General features: G+C 41.8%; 1 protein-coding gene across 7 annotated transcripts in view; it reads right to left on the bottom strand.

The window, feature by feature from the left end:
- Positions 1-25,284, bottom strand: part of Nrf1 (nuclear respiratory factor 1) — a 96,797-nt gene that overhangs the window by 48,465 nt on the left and 23,048 nt on the right. For 3 of the 7 annotated variants that reach the window (XM_028762564.1, XM_028762560.1, XM_028762566.1), the window contains exons 2-5: positions 12,275-12,431; positions 11,488-11,722; positions 11,337-11,372; positions 3,082-3,196 (exon numbers count right to left, since the gene is read on the bottom strand). In XM_028762564.1, coding sequence (XP_028618397.1) covers positions 3,082-3,196; positions 11,337-11,372; positions 11,488-11,710 — 374 coding nt within the window. In that variant the 5' untranslated portion in view covers positions 11,711-11,722; positions 12,275-12,431. The remainder of the gene's footprint in view (positions 1-3,081; positions 3,197-11,336; positions 11,373-11,487; positions 11,723-12,274; positions 12,432-25,284) is intronic. The other 4 variants (XM_028762562.1, XM_028762565.1, XM_028762561.1 and 1 more) reach the window with 3 other exon arrangements.

Here is a 25,284-nt window from a genome sequence, read left to right as displayed (position 1 = left end):
ATCCTGATCAGATGTGTTCTGAAAGATAAGAATGGGGTGGAGAGAGAAGTATGGAAGTCTAGCAGAGAAAGTGTGTGTACTATGCCTAGCTACAGCTTTGTATTTTATTGTGATATAGACACACGGTCCTGTGTAGCCATAACTGTCAACTTGACACAGCCTAAAGTCACCTGAGAAGGCAGCCTCACTGAGCAATTGGTTAGATTAGACTGGCCTGTGTGCATGTCTGTGAGAGAATTGTCTTGACCACTGATTGATACAAGAGGACTCAGGCCATGGTGGACAGCACTATTCTTTGGACAGATGGTCCTGGGCTGTGTTAGAAAGCTAGCTAAGGGCCAGGCGGTGGTGGCGCACGCCTTTAATCCCAGCACTTGGGAGGCAGAGGCAGGTGGATTTCTGAGTTCGAGGCCAGCCTGGTCTACAGAGTGAGTTCCAGGATAGCCAGGGCTATACAGGGAAACCCTGTCTCGAAAAAACCAAAAAAAAAGAAAGCTAGCTAAGTATAAACCTACAAGTGGTATTTTGGTATACATCTTTAATTCCAGCACTTGGGAAACAGAGGCAGGCAATCTTTGTAAATCCAAGGCCAACCTGGTCTATGTGGTAAGTTCCCACATAGCAAAAAATAATAAAAATTAAAAATTCAAATACCAAGATTACAAAACAAAACCCATAAAGCCTCTAAGGGAGTAAGCAAGCAGCACTCCTCCATGGTTTCTGCCAGGCTCTGACTCTGGCTTCCCTCACTGATGACTTTGACCTGAAGTGTAATGACTTAAGCCCTTTCTTCCCCCAAATTGCTTTTGGTCAGAGTTCTGCAAATGAGGATGAAATGAGTTTCTGCAGTAGCCCACCTTACCGGTGGGGGTCTGCTCCAAACCCCACTGGATATCTATAAGTTGAGATAGAATCAAACCCTCTTTATATTGTGTTTTCTTCCTATACATACATACCAATGATAACGTTTAAGCTAAGAATAGTAAGAGATGAATGATAACTAATCATAGAAACAATTGTAACAGAGGCTAGAGAGGTCACTCAATGGTTAATAGTACTTACTGCTCTTTCAGAGGATCTGGGTTTGATTCCTGGTACACCCTTATGCCCTACAACTGTCTGTAACTCCAGCTTTAAGGGGCTCAATGCCTCTGGTTTCCTCAAGAGCATATAAACCTATGCAGGGACACAAACCCTCTTCTGACCTCTCTGGGTACCAGGCCCTTACATAGTACACATATAAACACAGGCAAAAACACTCATACACATAAAATAATTAAATTAAAATTTTAAAATAAAAATATTCAAATTATAACAATATATTTAGTAAAATTATTTAAAACTCATTATCTATTTTAGAACTCTCCATTTAATATTTTTGGACTATGACTGACCCTCTGAGGTAACTAACTTAGGAAAGCAAACCCTCCAATAAAGTGAGACACCAGGGTGGAAGCAATATATACACAGAATACTGCGCTTTCCCTCTGAGTCACAAGGACTATCCAATCCTATATTTCATAACCATAGAAAATCTGCAGCATTTCTTGAATGAATGGTTGATATATACCACCTCTAATCCTCTCTCCAATCTCAAGACAGGATCTTCATATGTAGCTTGAGCTAGCTTAAAACCAATGACCTGCCTACCCCAGTCTCTTGAGTGCTGGGATTACAGATATGTCCTAATCATGCCTTGAACCTGTGACAATCCTCCACCCTGGCCTCCCAAGAGCTGGGATCACAAGCACAAACTGCCATACCAGCTTGCTGATCTCCTGATGTGCTGGGCTTTCCTGTATTCCTCTTATCATTCCTCTCGTGCTCCCCCTGGCTGCTTTTCAAAAAATGACTACTTTGACTGGGTGTAGTGGTGGACACATTTAACCATAGCACTAGGGAGGCAGCAGACAGAGCTCCATGAGTTTCAGGCTAGCCTGGTCTATATAGAACTCTAGGACAGTCAGAGCAACATAGTGAGATCCTGTCTCAAAAATAAAATTAAAAGTAAATAAATAAATAAATAAAATGACTACCTTGACTGTCAATACCTCCCTCTGCCTGAAATGCTCTTCCCCTAGACATCAGCATGGTTATTCAGTTCCTCCCTGCTCTTGGCAAATGCTGCTTCTTCAGAAGGATTTCTCAGACCATTCTCAGAATAGAGAAACAACTACGTTCTTTGATGTCCAGAAATATTTTTTCTAATTTCTTTTCTACCCACAACACGTACTCTCACTTAATACTGAATGAAAAAAGAATAAAAGGAAAGAACACAACTGCTCCTAAGTATAGTAGAGGAAAAACTCTACTGCAGATAAAATGGAGAGCACAGCCAGAGGCAGACCCGTCTGGGAGAGCCCAGAGTGGTCACTACCCTGAGCCATGTATGGAGACGGGAAGGGGAGAGGAGCTGCTGACAAAGAGAGGCAGCCTGAGCTAAAAGACTATCCAAGAGAGTGGCACAGCTAAAACAGCTACATTATATAGGGAAGGGTAGCCCAATCCTTGGGCTACCAGCTATACCCTATAACGGGTGGGGACTAAGGGATGCTGGGAGAACCGGGAGGCCAGGCCTGTTTTGAATGTTAAATAGGCACCTCAGCCATTCTCCCAGGGTTTGAGACTTAAATATAATGTATGTTTTCTTTTTCTCTCTTTCAGAACATAAATTAATTCTTTAAGGGCTTTTGCTGCTCTGTGTCCCAATGTCTATAGAGTACTACCTGAACACAGCAGGCACAAAGTTTCTTAGATGAACCAACGTGCAGCTTTGGCTGGCCTAAAATTCACTCTGTAAACCAGATTGGCCTTGAACTCATGGAGATTCCCCTCCCTCTACCTCCCAAATGTTGGGATCAAAGGTGTGAACCACACTGCTGGCCAGTATTATAAAATATGTATTACATCATATTTTCTGGATTTTCATTAATTTAATTTCATGGAAGTGATTCCAAGTCTAAACCTGTCATCAAATACTCCACCCCAATGTCTTGAGGAATCCAGTAAAGAATGTTCTAGCTCTGACATCCACCCAGGAACCATGTGAAGAACAGCGAGATGGGGTAAGGCAGCCCTCACCGAAGCAAACGTGTCTGCTGTCTCTTTCGGATAGACGGATTAGACTCAAACACATGAGGCCGTTTCCGTTTCTTCCCTGTTGCCACAGCAGCAGCAGCAGCCATTCCCACAGGACCTGAAATAATAAGTATGTGGTGAGATTAGGCAGGAGACTGCAAGGGTACGAGACAGACAGCAACGCACTATCAGTGAAAACAGAATGTTTACAATATTATCAACGTTCTTCACTATTATGGTTTCCCAAAAACCATATAAATTTACAATCAATCTTTTAAGAAACAAAAGGTTGGGCTGGTGAGATGGCTCAGTGGTTAAGAGCACTGACTGCTCTTCCAGAGGTCATGAGTTCAAATCCCAGCAACCACATGGTGGCTAACAACCATCTGTAATGATATCTGATGCCCTCTTGTGGGGTGTGTGAAGACAGCTACAGTGTACTTACATATAATAAATAAATAAATTTAAAAAAAAAAAAAAAAGAAACAAAAGGTTTCTACCTTCCTGCCAAATACCATCTTGAATTTTGTACAATGCTGTTGCTGTTTTACCAGCAAGCCCGCACGGTTAGAACTCTGCTCTCAAACAGACCAGGAAATACTACAGCACTAAGAGAAAGGCCTGCCACAATGAAACAAGCTCAGGGCTTCACACTGCACTTCCAGCTCCATGGTCCTCCCACTGCTTCAAGACTAGCAAGTTAAGGAACTAAGAGGACTTCGAGTAACCTGCACATTCCCACCTATAAAGGGCCATGCGGAGGAACTAAACCGGACACTGTGCCAATGAATGAAGACAGCCACCATAAGGTCCAGATGATGAAAGCATCCTGGCCAAGGAGATGAACACTTTCTTACTCCCCCGTACCCCGCCCTCAAAAAAGTTAATGAAAGCTGGTCTAACTGTCCTGAGACTAATGCATAGAAGTCTTGGTTGTTTGAATAGATGATTCTAGGTAACTATTCTGCACTCTTGATAGCAATGGCGTCACATCAGAGACAGCATCTCACTTTATCCTTTCCTGCCAGCCCATAGAAGGCTCAGATACAAATTAAACTAACATTGTATTCACATGTATATTCTGAATAGGTGAACTGCAGCAAGCCTTTCTGTCTGCAGCTGCTCAGTTCTATCATGGCCTTGCTGAAAGGCCCTCCAAAAAACCCCTAGATCAAGCAAAAGCCAGATGCTGGCTCGCTTTCTATATAGAGATATAGCAGAGATGTTTTTCTTCTTCCAGGGTCTCAGTATATAATGCAGACTAACCTGGAATCACAGTGATCCTCCTACCTCTGCTCTGAGTGCTGAGATTACAGGCACCTTGTACTCAGCTAGCTATCAGGTGAAAATCTTAAGCCCTGACATTATTGCCCCCGACATTGTATTATAACTGTGGCAATATTTTAACATAAGATCCATCTCTGAATAAAATTTTGTGCTCAAAACAGTGTTATTAACCACACCCACCATGTACAGATTTCTATAACTTATCTGTCTTATATAACTGAAATCTTCCCTCCCTTTCAGTTTTTTGAAAAACCTCATGTTGAACAGGTTGACCTTAGAATCATTAAGTAAGCAAGGATAACACTGAACTTCTGATCCTTGAGCTGCCTCCTGGGATTAACAGGTATATACTATCATTCCCAGTTTGCCAGCCTTCTCTCCCTCCTTCTGGACTTCCTTTCTCCTTTCTCTCCTCCTCCCGCTCTAGTGCATCCTAGGCAAGAATTCTGGCTCTAGTGCTAGTGACTTTACCCACTAAGTGGTATCCCAAGCCCTGCAACTATCTGCTGACAACAATTCCCTACACCTTCTTCCCACAGCCCTGGAAACCACCCTATGTTATGTTCTAATCCCTCAAAGAAGTGCAATTATACAGTATCTGTTCTTCTGTGACTGGGTTGTTTCTGATAGTATAATGCCTAAGACTGATCTACACTGTCACATAGAGCAAGCAAGATTTCCCCTTCTGAATGCAGTGTGTGTGTGTGTGTGTGTGTGTGTGTGTGTGTGTGCGCGCGCTACTGTGTACAGGGCATCAATTCATTTGGACACTTAGTAGTAGGCCTTACGGACCATGCGGATCATAAAGTCTAACTTCTTTAACTTCTTAGAGGAGACTCCACATTCTTATAGCAGCATTGTTTTATATTGTCATGTAGTATACAAAGGATCTAGCTGTTCCACAGTATTGCCTATACTAGTTATCTTTTGTAACTTTGATAACAGCAGTCCTTTTAGGCCTGTGGTATAATCTTCTGTGACACTGAATACCATTTTATGAGAGATGTCTTTTCAAATCCTTTTACCATTTCAAAACATGAGGTTGATTTTCTTGTTCTGTTGTTACTGAATGGTCAGAATTCAAAGATTTTTATCATAAAAAAATTTAAATGCACAAACCAAACTGAAGGAATTTAACATTTTATCATATATATCTATTCTCTATTTGTCAATCCATATTTGTTTTGTTGAATTTCAAAGTAAATTGCAAATGTCAATATAATACCCTTAAATACTTCAGCAGGCTTATTGTTAGCTAGATTCACCAATGTTTGTAATGTTTTGCTTCTTTTTGAAGTGTGTGTGTGAGCACATGCATGTGGGTGTACACTCCATTTTACTTTCTGACAGCATTTTTCACTGAACTTGGATTCTCAGACTTGGATAAGCTGGCTAGCAGCAAGCCTGTAGGACCCTGATCTGGTAAATTTATAAATTCAAATATAATCCCAACGTCTCGAGACTGTTTTTAGAACTGGATAAGCTAATCCTATCATTTACATGAAAACACAAAGACCAGAGGTAAAACAATGTAGAAGATACTCAGCAGAGGCCTCATCCTGCTGTATGTTACCTTGGAGCTTAAGTTACTAAGACTGTGGACTGGATTCTGAGACACAAGCTCATGTCACTGAACTGCAACGATCCTATGTCAGGAGACAAGAGTGAGAAGAGTAGACTATCAAAGATATGGTGCTCACTGTCCACATGGCTATGGACAGACAGCTGTCTAAACCAATACTGGTTAACAAACACCTGCCTGAGGAGGAAGAACAGGTGAGACCGCACATAGCAAACATGGGAAGAGAAGCTACCAGTGCTCTAGCATACAGGATTAGTGCCTGGTTTGGCAAATTTCAATAAGCTGAAAATATGCCTACCTTCAGTCCCTCAACTACCCTCCTGAACACATCTTCAAGTAGTGTTTGTCAAGAGCACTTGTGAAGAGCTAAGCACTAGTGAGGCCGGGGCAGGAGGCTGAGAGTTAAGAGGTCAGCTTGAGCTACTCAGCAGTCACTGTCTCTTGAGCTGCTCACATGGCTCAGTGGTTACAAGCACACACTGCTCTGCAGGACTCAGGTTCAGCCCCACTTCTGTTCCCAGCACCCACACTGGAGTGCTCACAAGTGCCTGTAACTCCAACTCCAAGGAATCCACTGCCCTCTTCTGGCTTCCACAGATAGTGCACTCATGTACACCGCCCTCCCATATACATAATTGAACATAAGGTGAAAATATTTCAAGAACATCCTTTCAAAAAGAAATTTCGCCGGGCGGTGGTGGCGCACACCTTTAATCCCAGCACTTGGGAGGCAGAGGCAGGCGGATTTCTGAGTTCGAGAGTTCGAGGCTAGCCTGGTCTACAGAGTGAGTTCCAGGACAGCCAGGACTACACAGAGAAACCCAGTCTCGAAAAACAAAAAAAAAAAAACAAAAAACAAAAAACAAAAAAAAACAAAAAAAAAAAAGAAATTCCGTAAGTTTTCTTTTTTCCATGAAGCAAATGGTAACTCTTTGGTAGTTCATGAGGAGTATTTTTTTCTAATAAAACAGAAAAAAGCCAGAGTGGATTAGAACATCAGAAAAAAGAAATTAGAATGTATCACTTATAATGAAGGTATTACTGAATGAAAAATAACCACCTCAGTTATAGATATGTTTATTTTATTTGAGGGCAAAATATAAAATACAGTGCTCTGAGAAACTAGTAAGAATTTGGAACAGAAAATTGTGGCTTACACCTGCAATTCCAGCTCTAAGATGTATCTACAAATAGTGAAATATTCAGGTTTTGATAATAAATGCAACAGCCACATTGTCAATACAACTGAATCTCAGAAAAATGCTGAATGAAAATGTCATTCTGAAACTCAATTATACAACGAATATACATTAATAATTAAAAAATAAAAAGAGGTTCCAGAAGCAAGAAAGATAAAGGTAGGTAAAGGTGTTTATCTTGGGTTCAGATCCCTGGAGCCCATGTAGAAGTCATTGCACATACATAACTATAAATATTTTTTTGTTTATTTACAGTTCTGAGAAAGGCTCTTACCATGTCGGCCTGGATGGACTGGAGTTTACTATGTGGACCAAGCTGGATTTAAACTCAACTGTGATCTTCCTGTCTATGCTTTTCAAGTGCTGGGATTAAAGGTGTACAGCACCATGCCCAGCTTTAAACAATTTGTTTTTTAACATTTTATAGAAAATTAATGCTTAACAAAACGCTAAATTAAAGTTCAGAGTAGGATGGATCATTAATATAAAATTTAAAGCATGCAAAACAATGCCAACTATTGTTTAATGATACACGCACATGAAGTAAAAACATAAAGAGAACAAAGAAATTCAGAATACATGTGACCTCAGCAGAAGGAAGTATAAGAACAAGGTTAGGAAGAGGTACACGCCGGGCAGTGGTGGTACACACCTTTAATCCCAGCACTTGGGAGGCAGAGGCAGGCTGAGTTCGAGGCCAGCCTGGTCTATAGAGTGAGTTCTAGGACAGCCAGGGCTACACAGAGAAACCCTGTCTCAAAAAAAAAAAAAAAAGGAAGAGGCACATTAGCTGGATATGATTCTGCACACCTCTAACCCCAGCACTCAGAAACTGAGGCAAGAGGACCAGCCTGGGCTTTACAGCAAGACACTGTCTCAAACAAATGTGGGAGAGAAACACACTACAAGTTTCAACTGCACCTGTAATGTGTGTTTCTGAATGAATGAATGAATGAATGAATGAATGAGTGAGTGAGTGAGTGATTTAGCCAGGCAAGGTGCTTATGATTCCAGCATTTGGGGGAGGCAGAGGCAGATCTCTGAGTTCGGGGTGTAGGGAGAACACTAAAAATGTCAACTGGATCTGTAATGTTTATTTTCAAATGAATGAATGAATAAATCAGCAAGACATGGTTGTGCACTCCTTTAAGCCCAGCACTTGGGGGAAGGCAGATGTAGGAGGATTTCTGAGTTCCAAGACATCTAGGGCTACAGAGAGAAACCCTGTCTGGAAAAAAACAAAACCAAAGAATAACAACAACACCCCCCCCCAAACAATTTGGGGACCCAGTAAGATGGCTCAGTGGGCAAAGGTGTTTACTTCCAAGTTCAACTGCCTGGCTTCCATCTCTGTGGTCCACATAGCAGAAGTAAACATATGAGAACAGTAGCAATGCCTGACAAAGCTGGGCAGCAAGCGTATTCATGTTTGTCATATCGAACTTGATTTTCCTCTATATTCCAATTTAAGTCCCCTCCCCCGCCCCAGGATTCGAGATTTTATACTTGTCAGACAATTCATCAAACCTCATTCTCAGGAATTGTGACTACAGATCATATAAATCTTTTTCTACTTCTATCTACTGCCTCAGAAAAAATAATTCAATTTTGTTTAAAATGAAGTCCCCTGGAGGCTAGATAGATGGCTCAGCAGTTAAGAGCACTTGTTGCTCTTCCAGAGGATCCACCATTGCACCCACAGGGCAGCTCACAAAATTCCTGGTCCAGAAAATCCAACACCTTCTTCTAACTTCTGTGGGCACTAGGCACACATGTGGTGCACATACATACATGCAACAAAACACTTATAAATCTTTAAAACAAAAACAAAAACAAAAACAACACATGCAGTCCTGTGAAATTGATACCGGAGACTAATATGGAAAAAGGCTGACCACTCTTTGCACAGTGCACACACACGTGTGTTCCTCGGGTGCTATCCAGTCATTAGCTAGAAGAGCACCAACTGGTCTAGGCTAGCCAGGCGGAAGCTCCCATAGGTCTGCCTGTCTCTCTCCCCAGTGCTGGAATTGTAACGCCAGCCACCACACCCAGCTTCTTACCTGGGTTCTGGAGATCAAACTCAGGCACTCATGCTGGCATGACAAGCACTTTGCTGACTGAGCCACCTCCCAAGGCCCTTCTTAATTGTTTTTTTCCTTGAGAATCAACACTGACCAAGAGCTGTCTGAACTGAAGAGAACTAGAACCATTTTTGATAGGCAACCTGGTATGAACTGACGGGTGTTGAGTTTTCTGAGTTAACTTTTGGATATGTCAATGCTACAGACTAGTCCTCAGAAAAAATTCTTTAGCAAGCAACAAATATGACAAGCCAGGATCAATCATAACCGAGCAGTTAATAAGGGCCTCTGTCACGTCTGCAAATTCTCTTTTGTTGACTGTAAATGTAAGTGTGTGTACCTCCACAGTCAGCAGCTTCTGAAAACATGCGTCCTGCAAAGCCCCTGAGCCCTGTTCGGTCACACTCATACCAGCCCTCTGTATCTGAGAGTCCTTGCCTGTGACATGTACTCAGTCTGATGCCCTCTTCTCAACACTTGCCTGTGCTGATAACCTGCCACTAGCTCCTTCAAAGTAAGCCATCTTAGTCAAAGAATCTATACCTTGTAGTATAGCTAATTACAAGTCCTTAGTGGAAACTCACAAGAGATTTGAAGGGCCTCTGTATTCACACTGGACAAATGAAAAACTTTAGTCCTCCTCTGTTCTTTTGTTTATTGTTTGTTTCTGAAATAAGGTCTCACTGTGTTGTCTAAGTTGCTCTTGAACACCTGGGCTCAAGTCCTCCTCCTGCCTCAACCCCTGAGTAGTTGGGACTAGAGGCTCATGCCATTATAACCTAACCAGGGCTAGCCTTTGTTTAGTGATGTTGGGAACTGAACCCAGGGCCTCACACATGCTAGGCAAGTGCTCAACCTCTGAACCACAGTCTCAGTTACCCTTGCATCATCCTCGCACCATGACAACACAATACAGTAGCAAAGCAAAGCCACGTCTCAAAAGCATCTTCCTTTATAAGAAAGAAGCTGGCCTGGGTTCATTAGGTTAGGATGCCCTCTTCTGGAAAGTATAAAAATGTCACAAAATGTTTGTTACAAACGTTTAAACCCAATGTCTTGCACATGGCTAGCTAAGCAAGTGCTTTACCACTGAGCTAGATTCCCAGCCCCTCCCTTATTTTTTAAGTTCACCATTCCAGAAATAGTACAGTGAATAAGTGATCATATGAGATTCTTCTTCTTCTTCACCTTAATTAAATACAACATATATACTTTAGTAATGTAGTACTTTGGCCATTCCTGATCATTGCCTTCCTGCCCAGCTTTTCCTAATTAGAACACTAAACCCACCCAGACATGGTTTATATGTGTGTCCTCACCATAATGCTGAATATATATTGTACATAGAAAATACAAAACACAGCCAGCTTTAAGTCTCTTAGTGTCCTGGAAAACTTCAAACCCATAAAATTAGACTGAGACAAGGATCACTAGTGTTCTTGGTACTACCCAGCAGAAGCAAACAGAAACCATGTCCAGCATAATAGCTTAAACCCCAAATAATTTTTAAAATTAATTTCCAAACACATCACAGAATGTTCATTTATATGTAACTAGTATATGAAGAGAGCAGTCAACATACACGAGAACTGTCAGTAGCAACAGACAGTAGACAGATCCACACGCCCCTAAGAAAGAAGAACTACCGAATGAACTGTAGAATCATATGGCTATCTGTGGAAATGTAAAATCATAATAGTAATAAATTTCCACACAAACTGAAACTTACAGTACAAATCTGGACCAGTGGAGAAACCCACTCTCACTAGAAAGTCTAGGGCTGAAATATACTGTTGAGGGTAGGACTCAGGTCTAGCATGTGAAATCCTAGGGTTCATTCTAGCACAAAGGGAATGAAAACCCAATACTAGAAAAAAATTTTAACCTTAAAAATATTAAAATCTAAGTATGTCAGCCCTTACATTTAATGTGAATATAATACATACTCTAGTTAACCAGACTGTCAGAATGGGAGAAAACCAATGTCATAACACTAGTAGTAACGGACCCCAGAACTCAACTCTCACAGAACAGGCTAAAGCTGGAGATGCAGGCTTAAAAACTGTGATGAAGGGCTGGGATGTCGCTCAGTGGTAGAGTACTTGCCTAGTATATGCGAGGCCCTGGGTTTGATCCCCAGCACTGAAAAAAAAAAAAACGATGAAAAGAAATGAGAGAGTGCTGGACTTCCAAGCTCCTTCGATAGGCATGAACCCACAAGGTAAGGAAAGAAGCAAGCTTCTAGTGCAAACATTACCTGCAGCAGCCAGGTGGGCAGTTACCTCATCAGCTGCCGTGGAGTTGAGTATGTCCGAGTCATCATAAGAGGTGTCCTCAGGGGAGGAAGGGGAGTCTTCATCAGCACTTAGCATACTGTGCTCAGTGTAAGTGGCTACATGGACCTGCTGTACTTGCTGGGCCACTGCATGGGCTTCTATGGTAGCCATGTGTTCAGTTTGAGTCACTCCGTGTTCCTCCATGAAGATCTACTGCTAGAAAAAAATGAGAAGGAGGAGCAGTAAGGGGAGGGGAGGGGGGATTCAGTGTACAATGTAACACAATGCTTAAACTAAGTGTTTTATTAAGAGCAGAGAAACTCTGACAAAATTCTGATTTTATTACTCAACCATACCAAGGTGTGGGAAATTCAAACAACATAAAAATAGAATATTTCCAATGTGAAATAACTGACAGAAATTTACTACAATAAATATAATGAAGCATACACATGTATCAAGTAAAAAACATTAAATATCTTTGATATGTGTATAACAATAAAAGAGATTTAAAATAGCCCATGGATTAGCATTTAATATTGTGATATAAAATTATACCTAGACATTTAGACATATTAAACACACAAACCAGCTGGGCATGGTGGCACACCCCTTTAATCCTAGGACTTGGGAGGCTGTGATCTCTTTTGAGTTTGTGGCTAGCCTGGTCTACAAAGAGAGGACAGCCAGGGCTGTTACATATAGACATCCTGATCTTTTTAAAATAGAACTACTGTATGACCTGGCAGTCCAACTTGTGGTACTTACCCAGAAGGACTGAAAGCAAGGTCTCAAAGAGCCATGTGCACATCCATGTTCATAGCAACATTATTCACAACAGCCAAAAGATGGAAGCTACTCAAGTGTCCATTAATGGGTGAGTGGGAAACAAACTGTGGTCTACATGAACCACATATCATTCGACCTTAAAAAGGAAAGAAAATGCAAATTAGGAATAAAGAGGATTTCCTCAACCTGACAAACAACATCTATAAAAATGCCTATAGCCATTATCCTTAAAGGTGAAAAAGTAATACCTTTCCCATTAAAATCAGGAGCAAGAAAAGGATGTCTTCTCCTTTCAACATTATATTGGAACTCATAGCTTATGTAGTAAAACAACACAGAAAAGAAAAAGAAAGGGAGACAAACGTGGTTAAGGGAGGGGAAGAGAGAGAAAGGAGGGAGCAAAGAGGAGACAAGAGAGGGGCCTCAGGAAGGAAAACACTTTCTGCATGGCATGGATGTCTACATAGAAGGTAATCAACCAAAGACTCCTGGATTGAACAGCAAGTAGGTTGTGAGATACAGGATAGATAGATAGATAGATAGATAGATAGATAGATAGATAGATAGATAAATGCTTTCTTATATATTAACAATGAACAGGTAGAATTTAGAATTAAACATAATTTCATTTCTATCAATGCCTACTAAAAGTGAAATATCAAGGTACAAATCAAAATATGTACAGGAGCTACAGGAAGCAACTAAAATGTTACAGCCACAGTGAGTGACTAAGGCTATCCAGTCTTGGGTGTCTGCTGAAGGCCAGTGAACATATCCCCTGCAATAAACAGGAGATGCTGTAAAGTCTTTTAAAATGTTTATTTTTATATCAAATAGACAGATAAAACTATATTTATCATATACAGCATGCTATTTGAAAATTATATATACATCACAGAACAGCAAAATTTAGCCAATTAAATATGCATTGCCTCACATAGGTACTATGTAGGGAACAAAACATGTAACAGAGGGATAAGCAGCATGTCAAGGGCAGGAGACATTTAGGAAACCCTTGTATCCTCTATTGAATTTTGCTGTACATTTGAAGTTGTTCAGTTTGAAACCAGTTTTTTTAAAAATTTGCACACAGACTAAACTATGGGTGAAATTGCTCAGTAAAATAAGCTGGTCACAAAGGCAAATACTGTCTGAGTCCATTTGGGCTTTACTTTATTTATTATGTGTGTCTGTGTCTGATGGGGAAGGGGTGCTACAGCCTGCCTGTAAGGTCAGGTCTCTCCTTCCCGCCTGGGTTCTGGGGATTGCATAGCAAATACTCTTACCTGGTGAGCCATCTCCCCAGCCTGAAGTTTAGCTGGACGAAATAATTGGAATTGTCTATAGAAAAGTAGCTGCCAGGGCTGGAGAGATGGCTCAGCAGTTAAGAGCACTGGCTGCTCTTCCAGGGGACCTGGGTTCAATTCCCAGAACCCACATGGTAGCTGACAACTGTGAAGGGGGATCCAACACCTTCACAAAGACATACACACAGGCGAAACACCAATGTACATGAACTAGAAAGAAATAAATCATTTTAATAATAAAAAAGAAAGAAAAAACAAAAAATAGCTGCCAGGGGCTGAGTGCAGCAAGTAAGGAGTTGTCTCACAAGATGAATGAGTCTGCAGACTGGGTACACACGAATGCACTTAGCATTACTGAACTGTGTACCACCTAAGATTTATTGCTATGTGTGCTGTACCACAATGTGAAAATTTAAACACAATCATCCCTCACCCCAGTGCAACTTCCTCTGAATAAATAAGTAGTCTCACAGAAAAATAAAACTAAACCCTAATCTTTATTTTTTTTAAAAAAAGCAGTATATTATTTGATAACTATTAAAAATAAATTTTTGGCATTTCTGGTGACTGTAGCAATGTAGGGAGAAAGAAGATAGCTGGCTCTGAAGGAACAAGAATGGTATTTAGCAAAGCAGTCTGGAGCTACCACAAACTGGCTCCCTGGCCTTGAGCTACATGGTGGAAACTAGGCATAAGAATAGTGTCTCACGCCGGGCGGTGGTGGCACACACCTTTAATCCCAGCACTTGGGAGCCAGAGGCAGGCGGATTTCTGAGTTTGAGGCCAGCCTGGTTTACAAAGTGAGTTCCAGGACAGCCCGGGCTACACAGAGAAACCCTGTCTCGAAAAACCAAAAAAAAAAAAAAAAGAAAAAGAAAAAGAAAAGAAAAGAATAGTGTCTCACATTCTGGGGCTGTGATTGTGCTCTGTGTAAGTCACATGTGATCCAACCGGTTATGATCTATCCAACTCTTAAAACTTGGAAGATTTTTTTCCTTTTTAAAAGATTCTTGACATAAAAAAGAAGAAAACTGTGAAGTTTGTACACATTTTTGTGTCTACAAACTTGATAAATTGTGAAAATTGCTAGACCAAACACACTAAACTGTATAGACATCTGACATGTATTTGAAGTTATAACTAAGAGTTGAAGGTTTAACTTGGACGATACCATCACCTTTCCTGCTAAAATATTAATACAATACTAATACAAAGTAAGATTTGATTGTTGTAGTAGTATACAGCACTGCATATCTAGAATTTACAAAAAGAAATGGCAACCATACACATGCAGAGATATGACCTTTACAGTACCTATATGTAGAAACAAAAGATTATTTATATAAAATTCTTTTATAATGTTCTTGTAATAGTTTAAAAAAAAAAAAAGGTGAAGCACCTGGTAGGGTTTCTTTTCTATCCTATCTTTGTGTGAGTGTTTAAAAAATATACATGGGATATATCCTAGCCCCTTGTTGGTACTTACCTAAAGTACAATTTGATACATCAAGTCACACAATTAGACATAGTATATAGAAGGAAGATACCAATAGAGTGCTATTTTTCCATTAATTCCACTGTGCTAGTCTGAGAAAAATTGCATTTTAGAATTCTGGGTACTTCAAAATTGTTTTTAAATGATTTGGGATTAGATGACATCTGAACTGCTTTTCAAAGAGATCATAATGCTATGTGCTTGGCATAATGGATTTCAGTTCTTTGCTCCAGAATGTAGCTTGCAGCACGAATCAATAGGGCTGTCTGCTTTTCAGGCTTCTCACTTCTGCCTGGTGCCTCTTCTCTTCCACTCCCCACCCCCAATCTCGTCAGCCAGCTTCTCTAGCCTCTTGGACATTCTAAAAAGCCAAGGCAGAGGCATCTGAACCAGAAATAGACTACTTGTAAATCCTGCTCTCTATGCTCTCATAAAACCATAAACAGGCAAGGCCATCTAAGCCAGTTATGAAAGGCAAGGCCGTCTAAGCCAGTTATGAACACACACACACGTCGCTGGGTCAGGCCTCCACATCCTTATTTACTTAACAGAGAAAAAAATGAAGATGGAAACAGGCCACCACTTTCCTAGGTCACTTTTATCTTAAAATTTATTCGTTTTGGGCCAAGTGTGGTAGAACACATCCTTAATTTCCGCACTCTGGAGGCAGAGGCAGGTGGCTCTCTGTGAGGTCAGCCTGGTCTATATAGTGAGTTCCTGTCTCAAACAAACAAACAATATTTATTTTATATCATATGTGTAAGTACTTTGCTTGCATGTGTGCATGTGTGTACCACATGTCTGTCTGGTGCCCATGGAAGCCAGAAGAGGGTGTTGGATTCCCTTGAAGATGGAATTATTGGCAGTATTGGCTATCACATGGGTGCTGGGAACTGAACCCATGTCCCCTGCAAGAGCAGCAAGTGCTCTTAATCACTAAGCCATCTCTCCAGTCCCTCTCCCCCCAGGTCAGTTTTAGTAAAAGCACTTCAGCTTTTATCCTCAAAGAATCAGATTCTCTGGCTAGCAAAAGCAATGGGGAATTGCTAATGGCAGAGGGGAGGGCGTGGGGGCGGGAAGGAGTAATGAAATGTGCATTTTAAAAGACAGCACAGACTCTTATCCAGATATCCAGAACCCCTTAACAAGTTACTTAAGGACCACTAAGCCACAATTCTGCCATTGTCTTTTAAGATGAGAGGAAGAAGAAAACAGTATGTATTCTCTAAAGAATGACGTGGGGATTAAATAAAATGACCAACAAAGTCTGGAACACAGCGCCCAGCACATAATTATGTTAATTATGATAATGTTAATTATGATGCAAGCCCACATGCTGGCATCTGCCTTTCCTGGCTCACTTCCTGTTCCTAGTCTCACATGCACCGTTCACTGTGCCTCCATCTCTTCACATCTAGATACCTGTTTGAGGCCTTTGACTATATCTGAGAACTTTATGCTCTGACAACACGTTATATTAATCTGAGCAGGAAACACTGTCTTAGACATAAAGTGAGAATGTCAACACATTTCATAAAACTTTGTGACTGCACAAAATGGAGAAAAGAGGGGAGGAAAAGTGAGAGATGGGAGGAGAGGAAAGGAGAAGGGGAGAGAGGGAAGGAAGGGAGAGCACTGGGAAATTGAGTCTTCTGAACCAAAAAACGCAAAATGGTGTGTCCGTCTATCCCACTACAGACATGGTGTTCAGCAAACTACCCAAAACTTAATTTAAAATAATTATTCCTGGGGAGTGGAGAAATAAACACCTCGATGGTTAAGAGTACTGCTCCACCAGAGGACAGAGTTTGGTTCCCAGTACTCCTCCCAAGTGTCTGTAAATCCAGCTCCAGGGGGTATCTGAAGCTTCTGGTTTCTTCAGGCACCCACCCACACTGATATGCACATGCTCATGCACAGACACTAACTTTTTAAAAATGGGGACATGGCAGCAATAACAGTAATCTCTGCACTGGGCAGGCAGCCTAAGGCACACAGATCGAGACCAGCCTGGGCTGCATAGTTAAAGGCCGGCTTGATCTATATCAGTGGTTCTTAAGTTGTAGGTTGTGACCCCTTCAAGCGTCAAATGATCGTTTCACAGGGGTCACCTAAGACCATCTTCACATCAGATATTGACATGATTCGTAACAGTAGCAAAATTACAGCTGTGAAGTAGCAGTAAAGTTAATGTTATGGTTGGAGAGGTCACCACAACATAAGGAACTGTATTAAGGGTCGCAGCATTAGGAAGGTTGAGAATCACTGGCGTATTTAAAATGAGACAGACATTGCCTCAAAAACATGAATGAATGAATGAAGCAAGCCCTCTATTACTCAGACAGTAAGAGGTTGTAGGTTTCTGCTTTTCCCCTTACAGAACCAGAGGACAGTGCAGAGAGCACAGCAGGACTGTCTTAGTTTCCAGCACCCTGCTGACATGACCTCTATACAGTACCTAGGGAGCTGCTGGAATTTGGAGGAGCCAATCAAGGGGCTTAAATTCAGTGTAATCCACACATAATGGATGAGATTAAGTGAAGAGTATTTAAAAATCAAAGGAGAAAGAAGATCAGGCCTGGAAATCTAATCAAAGCATAACAAAGTATAAAAGAGGGCATTAGTCTAATCAATAGCATTATCATTTCAAAAGAAAAAAATAATCAGCAAGAATGGTCTAAAAATCAGTCCAAGCCGGTGCCTACAGAGAAGAGGCTCAAGTTACACTCCTACATACATCGGAAATCTAAAACTAATCGCCGGGTTAGAGATCATGCTCAGAAGTCGGTGAAATCTTACAGACTTAAATTATAGAATAAAAAAAAATTAAATTAATGAGATGCTACCATGCCTGCCAGCCTGAACTCAATACCCAGAACTCCCGAGGTGGAGAGAGGTCAGACTCCCGCCAGCTGTCCTCTGCTCTCCATGTTTCCATCGTGGCAGGCTCACACACAAAATACACATATAGTTTTTTATGATTAGAATAACTAATGAAGCCAGGTGGCGGCGGCACATGCCTTTAGTCCCAACAGTAGAGAGGCAAAGGCAAGCAGATCTTCTGTGAGTTTGAGGCCAACCTGGTCTATGGAGTGAGTTCCAGGACAGCCAGGGTCACAGAGAAACTCTATCAAAAAGCCAAAACCAAACCAAAGCAAACAAAAACAATCAGCACCATAGCACCCAAACCCTAATGCTACCAAACAGAACATAAAGATGAAGACAGAGCTGACAAAAGCGGCAAGCGAGGTGGAGAGGAGGGAAAGTAGACAGGAGCAACACAGCCTGATTTTCAAGATGAAGAAAGCTGCAGGCAAGATGGAATTAATATTACAATATAATTATCAGAAAAGAAGCAGGCTGGAGCCGGGCGGTGGTGGCACACACCTTTAATCCCAGCACTTGGGAGGCGGAGGCAGGCGGATTTCTGAGTTCGAGGCCAGCCTGGTCTACAGAGTGAGTTCCAGGACAGCCAGGGCTACAAAAAAAAAAAAAAAAAAAAAAAGAACAGGCTGGAAGGCAATAGTGGAAGAGTGGAAGTAACCCTCACGGGGAGAAGTCCAGAATACTCAAGTTTGATAAATCAAGAAAGGGTGGTACAGGGCCAGAAAGCTGGCTCAGTGAAGGGCCCAGGTTCAATTTCCTTCACCCACACATTGGCTTACGACCATCCATAACTGTAGTTCTTGGTACACTACAGTAGCCTGTGTGTGTGTGTGTGTGTGTGTGTGTGTGTGTATGTGACACTCCGAGACCCTAGCAGATTCCTAACTATGGACATTGTCAACCTCTGTCTTCCGCCTGCTCGTACACACCCCCTATGATGAACTTCACCTCCCACTTGCAGAAAGCCCCAGAAGCCTCTCTCTGCTCGCCTGCCCACCACTACTCTTACTTTAACTGCTCTATCGCTGTCATGCTTTGGGCTTTTACTAAATGAACAGTTATTTGAAAGCAAGCACAGTGGTGCCTCAACAGCTGACATGGGATTTAAGGTTAGCAAGTGACCGGACAGAAGTCAGCCTATACAGCTCACACAGTACCCTAGACAGAGGATGACTGGTACTTCTGGGGAGATGGGAAGGAATGCTGCAGTCAATACTCACTCTGCTCAGGTCATTATGCAAGTTACAAGTTCCATGTGGATCACTTACTCCTGTAATTTCCCCTTTCAGTACTTTAGACCAGGGGTAACTGAAACCATAAGAAACAAAACCATGGGGTGAGGGCTGCCATGCCTATCTATACTGTCTACTGAAAATCAGTGGTGGGCAGTGACCACATTCTCCTGGGTGGTCAGCACTCGTAGTTCTATTATTACTAGTGCTCTGTTACTATTAAGAAAATGATGATGGCGACCATGACGGCGACGATGACAACTATGACTACTACTACTGCTTCTTCTACACAGGCCTCAGGATCTGGGCAGTCTTCTCTCTATCCACCTCACACCCACTTTAGCAGAGCTTCAGTGCTCCAATAGGGTGGCTATGAGCACACTCTGAAGCCACAATAGTGGCTTTGGCGCTTAATGACAAATTACACAAGTTTCATTTGGTGTCTATGCTCTAGTGTAAGCATATATAAGTGGAGAACAGACGGAATCGTCATGAGGCCCCAAATGACGATTGTAAGCACCCACCAATAGGATGTGCATGCAATGATTCACGAGTTCACACATAATAGCAGGTAGAAAGCCGCCTCAAGTTATACTACACTTTTCTCCTTTTAAAGAAGAAAAAATGCTTAAAAGATCACTTTAAGAGTTTTGACCACACAAAGACTTATATTAAAAAGCAAGTTGCCAGGCGGTGGTGGTGCACGCCTTTAGTCCCAGCACTTGGGAGGCAGAGGCAGGCGGATTTCTGAGTTTGAGGCTAGCCTGGTCTACAGAGTGAGTTCCAGAGAAACCCTGTCTTGAAAAAAAAAAAAATTCCAACTAGAACACAGTTTCACAGAAAGGAATAGTTAGGGCTGGAGAGACAGTTCATTGGTTAAGAACACCTGATGCCTTGCAGAGAGGACTCAGGTTAGACTCCTAGTAGTCTCATGGTGGTTCACAATATCAACAACCCCAGTTTCAGGGGATCCAATAGGCACACATACAGCACACATTCATATGTGCAGGCAAAAAAATTCTACACAGAAAGACCAGTTAGGCTAATCCACTTCACCAAATGCTTTAGGGACATGCCTACTCTTCTGTAGGCTCTAGACTTTGCCAACTAACAGAACTTTCATCAGGAATTTTTTTGACCTGACATGTACAAGGTTAATAGTCACTATATACCTGAAGCCACTGACCATATTGAAATGTGACTATTGTGACTTAAGGTTTCAAGCCAATTTAACTTTAATTTTTATGTTAATGTGGTTTTTGCTTCTATAAGGAATGGAACAATCTACATTCTATTTTTATTTTGAAAGGACAGGCTTCTAATTATAGGCCACTATATATCATTGTTTCATGTGATGGTCCATGGCCCCCAGCATATATGTCTGGCCTCAGTGAGAGAGGATAACCTAATCCTGTAGACTTGATGCCCCAGGGAAGGTGGATGCCAGGGGATGGGGGTAAGGACACAAAATCAAAAGCTTTTATTTCCTATAGAAGATCCTACATACCCAATTTCTTGTGGTACTTTATTTAAACAAAGGCTTAAACTCCTAGGTTATAATAGTTTTAAAATTATGTGTATGTGTGTCTGTACACATGAACATGCATGTGTGCTGGTGCCCACAGGTCACAGGGGTGGTGTCAGAAACCCTGAAACTACAGCTCCAAGTGAGGTGTCTGTTGGTACTGGGAACCAAGATTCAGTCCTCTGGAACTCTCCAACTGCTAACCATTTTTCTAGGCCCTATAAAAACTTTTATTAAAGTATATTCTAAAAGGCTAAATCAGTAAGAAAGGAAGCATTGCTTTCCACTGTTTAAAAAACGAACAATCAGCCAGGCGGTGGTGGCGCACGCCTTTAATCCCAGCACTTGGGAGCCAGAGGCAGGCGGATTTCTGAGTTTGAGAGTTCGAGGCTAGCCTGGTCTACAGAGTGAGTTCCAGGACAGCCAGGGCTACACAGAGAAACCCTGTCTCGGAAAACCAAACATAAATAAATAAATAAATAAATAAATAAATAAATAACGAACAATCCTGTGCTAGCAAGAATTGTCAAGGGCTAAAAGTAAAGTAACATTGTAAAGATAGGGTTGCCGGGATATCTTGAAGGAGAAGACAGTCTTTGGGCTCCAGAATGAAAGAAAAGTGCTACAGGCAGAGGCAACAGCTTGAGAAAGCACATGGCATGGTACAGAGGTAACAATGAACACCCAGACAGCAGACACAGAGGGAGTCTGTGACCAAAGCAACACAGCCCTCTGAGGCCTTTCACACGGGATTCTGTAGCAACTTACTACACAAAAACTAAAGCTAATGCTCACCTTCCTGTCAGAGGGGGAGCAATCTTCCGCTCTCAATGCTACAGGACAGTTTAGAGCCACTATCTGGCACAGAACCCTCAATCAAATAGGTGACAATGAGAGACACCGTTAATCCCAGCCCTTGGGAGGCAAAGGCATGTAGATCTCTATGAGTTCCAACCAGCTAGAGCTACATAGTAAGACCATGCTTGAAAAGAAAGATAGAAGAGGGGGCTGGAGAGATGGCTCAGTGGTTAAGAGCACTGACTGCACTTCCAGAGGTCCTGAGTTCAAATCCCAGCAACCACATGGTGGCTCACAACCATCTGTAATGAGATCTGATGCCCTCTTCTGGTGTGTCTGAAGACAGCTACAGTGTACTCATATATAATAAATAAATAAATCTTTAAAAAAAAAAAAAAGATAGAAGAGTTAAGAGAGGATAATAAACATGAATAAAGCTGTCTATACCTTGTTTAGAAGGCTGTGGAAGGGAAGTTTGGTATGATCAACACTTGGTGACTGAGTCCAAATACAGTTAGCTACTTTGGCTCTTCCAACTTGGTCAGCAAACACAGTGAGTTCCAGACCAGTCAAGGATAAGATCCTGTCTCAAGAGAGGCAGGGGTAGGAAGGAGAGGGAGAGAGGGAGAGAGGGAGAGAGGAAGACAGGAGGACAGGGGGAAAAGGCGAGAAGGGGAGAGGGGGAGAGAAGGAAGGAAGGAAGGAAGGAAGGAAGGAAGGAAGGAAGGAAGGAAATACATTTTTAGACATATAAATGCTTAAAAAGCAGGTGAGTTGCTAAGGCTATACCTGTTTAGAAAGGCTGGAGAGGGAACTTTGGTGTGATTAACCAACCACTTAGGGACTGGGTCTGAATACAGCTGCTTGGCTCTTTTTGTAGAATAACTGTTTGGCTGCAGCTGCTCCCAAATTACCAAAAATCAAATAAGTAGCTGTCATGTGATAGCAGGATTAAAGGCTGCCTCAATTTCCATTAAGGAGAAATACCATAAATGGCCACAAGCACCGCCCCTCAGTCTGAGACCAGCACAAAGGCCACTTTTATTCAGACTCTGTACACTGTGAAATAGCATTGTGGCCTGGCTGCTTCTGTGGCAGGCCTCAATTCTGCTGGATCTGTCACCACACAATCAACACTCACTGAAAGCTGTTTCCTAATTTCTGAAAAACAGTTCAATGCATGAATTTCTCCTCTCTCTCCCTCTCTCTCCTTCCCTCCTCCCCCTTGTTGGTTCTTTGTTTTTGTTGTTTTGTTTTGTCTGTTTGTTTTTTGAGACACTGTCTCACTGTGTGTGTAGCCCTGGCTGTCCTGGAACTCACTCTGTAGACCAGACTGGCCTCACAGAAAACCCACCTGCCTCTGCTTCCTGGGTGCTGGGATTAAAGTCATGAGCTACCACACCAATCTCTTTGGGAAAACAACAACAACAAAAAAAATAAAACAGAGTGTCACTATATAAAACAAGCTAGCCCTGTACTCAGTAGGCTAATCTTGAGCACCAGACCTTCCTGATTCAGGATCCCAGTGGTGGGATTATAAGTATAGGCCCAATGATACTGGCATGACTTTAAATTTTGAGATAGCTGAGCCAAGGGTTTTTTTTTTTTCTGCATAAAATTAGAGAGATGGCTCAATTAGTACAGTGCTTGCTGTAGGAACTGAAACAGAGCTCAGAACCTCAGGACCCACCCACATACAAGCTGGGTGTGGCAAGGCAGCACCTGTGGCTATGATCCCAGTCCTGGGGACAGAAGGATAGGCTCTGGGGTTGGGAATCCCTGGTGCTCACGAGCCAGTCAGCCTCCCCAGATGGATGAGAGCCAGCTTCAATAAGAGACCCTGTCTCCAAAAAATCAGGGAGAACAATGGAGGAAGACACTCAAGGTCAACACACAGGCATGTGTGCACACAGACTCAAGTGCATGTGTATATGCAAATGCCTGTGTACCAACAAGCTTGTGCACGTACGAACAAGTACATAAGTCACAAAAAAATCATGAGAGTATTATAGATGCCAATGTCATTCATATAAAATATCTGCAATTCAATCCCTCATTCATTCAATAAACATGAATTCTTGTCAGACATTATAGTATCATTTTAGAGTGCATATTATGAGAAAAACTGTGATCCTCAACTCTCACTTTCTATCTTTATTTTAAACAATGTCTTCTTATAGAAATAACACACGTTCTTTGGGGTAACTGAGAAAACACAAGTATTGAAAAACAAAAAATCATGAGGTCCTGTGTCCAAATCTACACATACCCCAAGAGGAGACAAAACAAAAAACTAAAAGCATCTTAAATCACTACTGAGAATACTTTTGCTGGACTGTTGTGTGTCCTTGTAGTTTCTTTGGTCTCTTCTCTAATATTTACACTTACTGTTTTTATGTGTATAGGTATTTGGCCTGCATCTATGTATGTATACCATATGAGTACCTGATGCCTGCAAAGGGCAGAGGAGGGCATCAGATCCCTGGAACTGAAGTTACAAATGGTTGTGAGCTACCAAGTGGGTGCTAGGAAACGAAGCTGGATCCTCTGAAAGAGCAGCAAGCGCTCTTACTTGCTGAGCCATCTCTCTAGCCTTTCCTAGTTTCCTAATGTGCTGTTTTGAGCTAAAGCTGGCCTATACTGTTTTGTTTTTTAAATTTTTCTTACTTTCTGTGTGTGTGTGTGTGTGTGTTTTTTCCTGGTTCCCTGGGAAGCCAGGAGAAAGACTCAGATATCTGGAGCTAGAGTTACAGGTGGTTGTGAGCTACTAAAGTGGGAACTAAACTCCAGTCCTTTGTACATATCTTGTACTTTTTGCATTTGATACAAAGTAAGAAAATTCCTCACACTCTTAACATGTTTTGTATCATTACAAAACTTTTAGCTAGGCCTAGCTTAGTGGCACAAACCTGTAATCCTAGCACTTGAGACATGATGGCAGGTTGAACTGCACAAAACATCTTCAACAAAAAGCAAACAGAAAAAAGCTGAACATATCCACCGCAAAGAAGGCACAGCAGGGGCCAGAAAGATGGCTCAGCAGCTAAGAGCACTTGCTGTTCCGTGAAGACTCAAGTTCGGTTTCCAGCTCACCACCATCTGTAAATCCAGTTCCAGGAGATCTGAGCCATTTTCTGGCCTTTTGGGGCACCAGGTATGCATAGGTCACAGACACTCAGACAGTCACAACTTCCACGTACATAGACAGGTATGCACAGGTCACAGACACTCAGTCACAACTTCCATGTACACAGAAGTAAACAAGCAAACAAACACCCCCCCCAAACTAAACTCAAAACATTTTTATAATTTTTATAAATTGTAAGTTTATAATTTTTACAAAAGGATGTATAGGTTGGTCATTGATGACACATGCCTTTAATCCCCAGCATGGTCTACACAGATCAAGTTCCAGGACATCCAGGGCTACACAGAAAAACTCTGTTTCTAAAAACCATAAAGACAAGACAAGATGTTACTTTCTTACTTAGGGTTTTTACTGCTGACCAAAGCAATTTGGGGAAGAAAGGATTATTTCAGCTTACACTTACAGATAATAATAGTGTATCACTGAGGGAAGTCAGATGAGGAACTGGAATAGCGCAGGAACCTGGAGGCAGAGGCCATGGAGGGGTGCCCTGACTGGCTTGCTCCTTATCACCTGCTCAGCAGCCTGCTTTACTATACACCCCACGACCACCACCCCAGGGACAGCACCCCCTGCAATAGGACCACCACCCCAGGGA

Source organism: Grammomys surdaster, unplaced genomic scaffold, assembly GCF_004785775.1.
Source record: "Grammomys surdaster isolate TR1022 unplaced genomic scaffold, NIH_TR_1.0 134, whole genome shotgun sequence".
NCBI lineage: Eukaryota > Metazoa > Chordata > Mammalia > Rodentia > Muridae > Grammomys > Grammomys surdaster.
The sequence above is the reverse complement of the archived record's forward strand: the minus strand, read 5'-3'. Positions and strand labels throughout refer to the sequence as shown.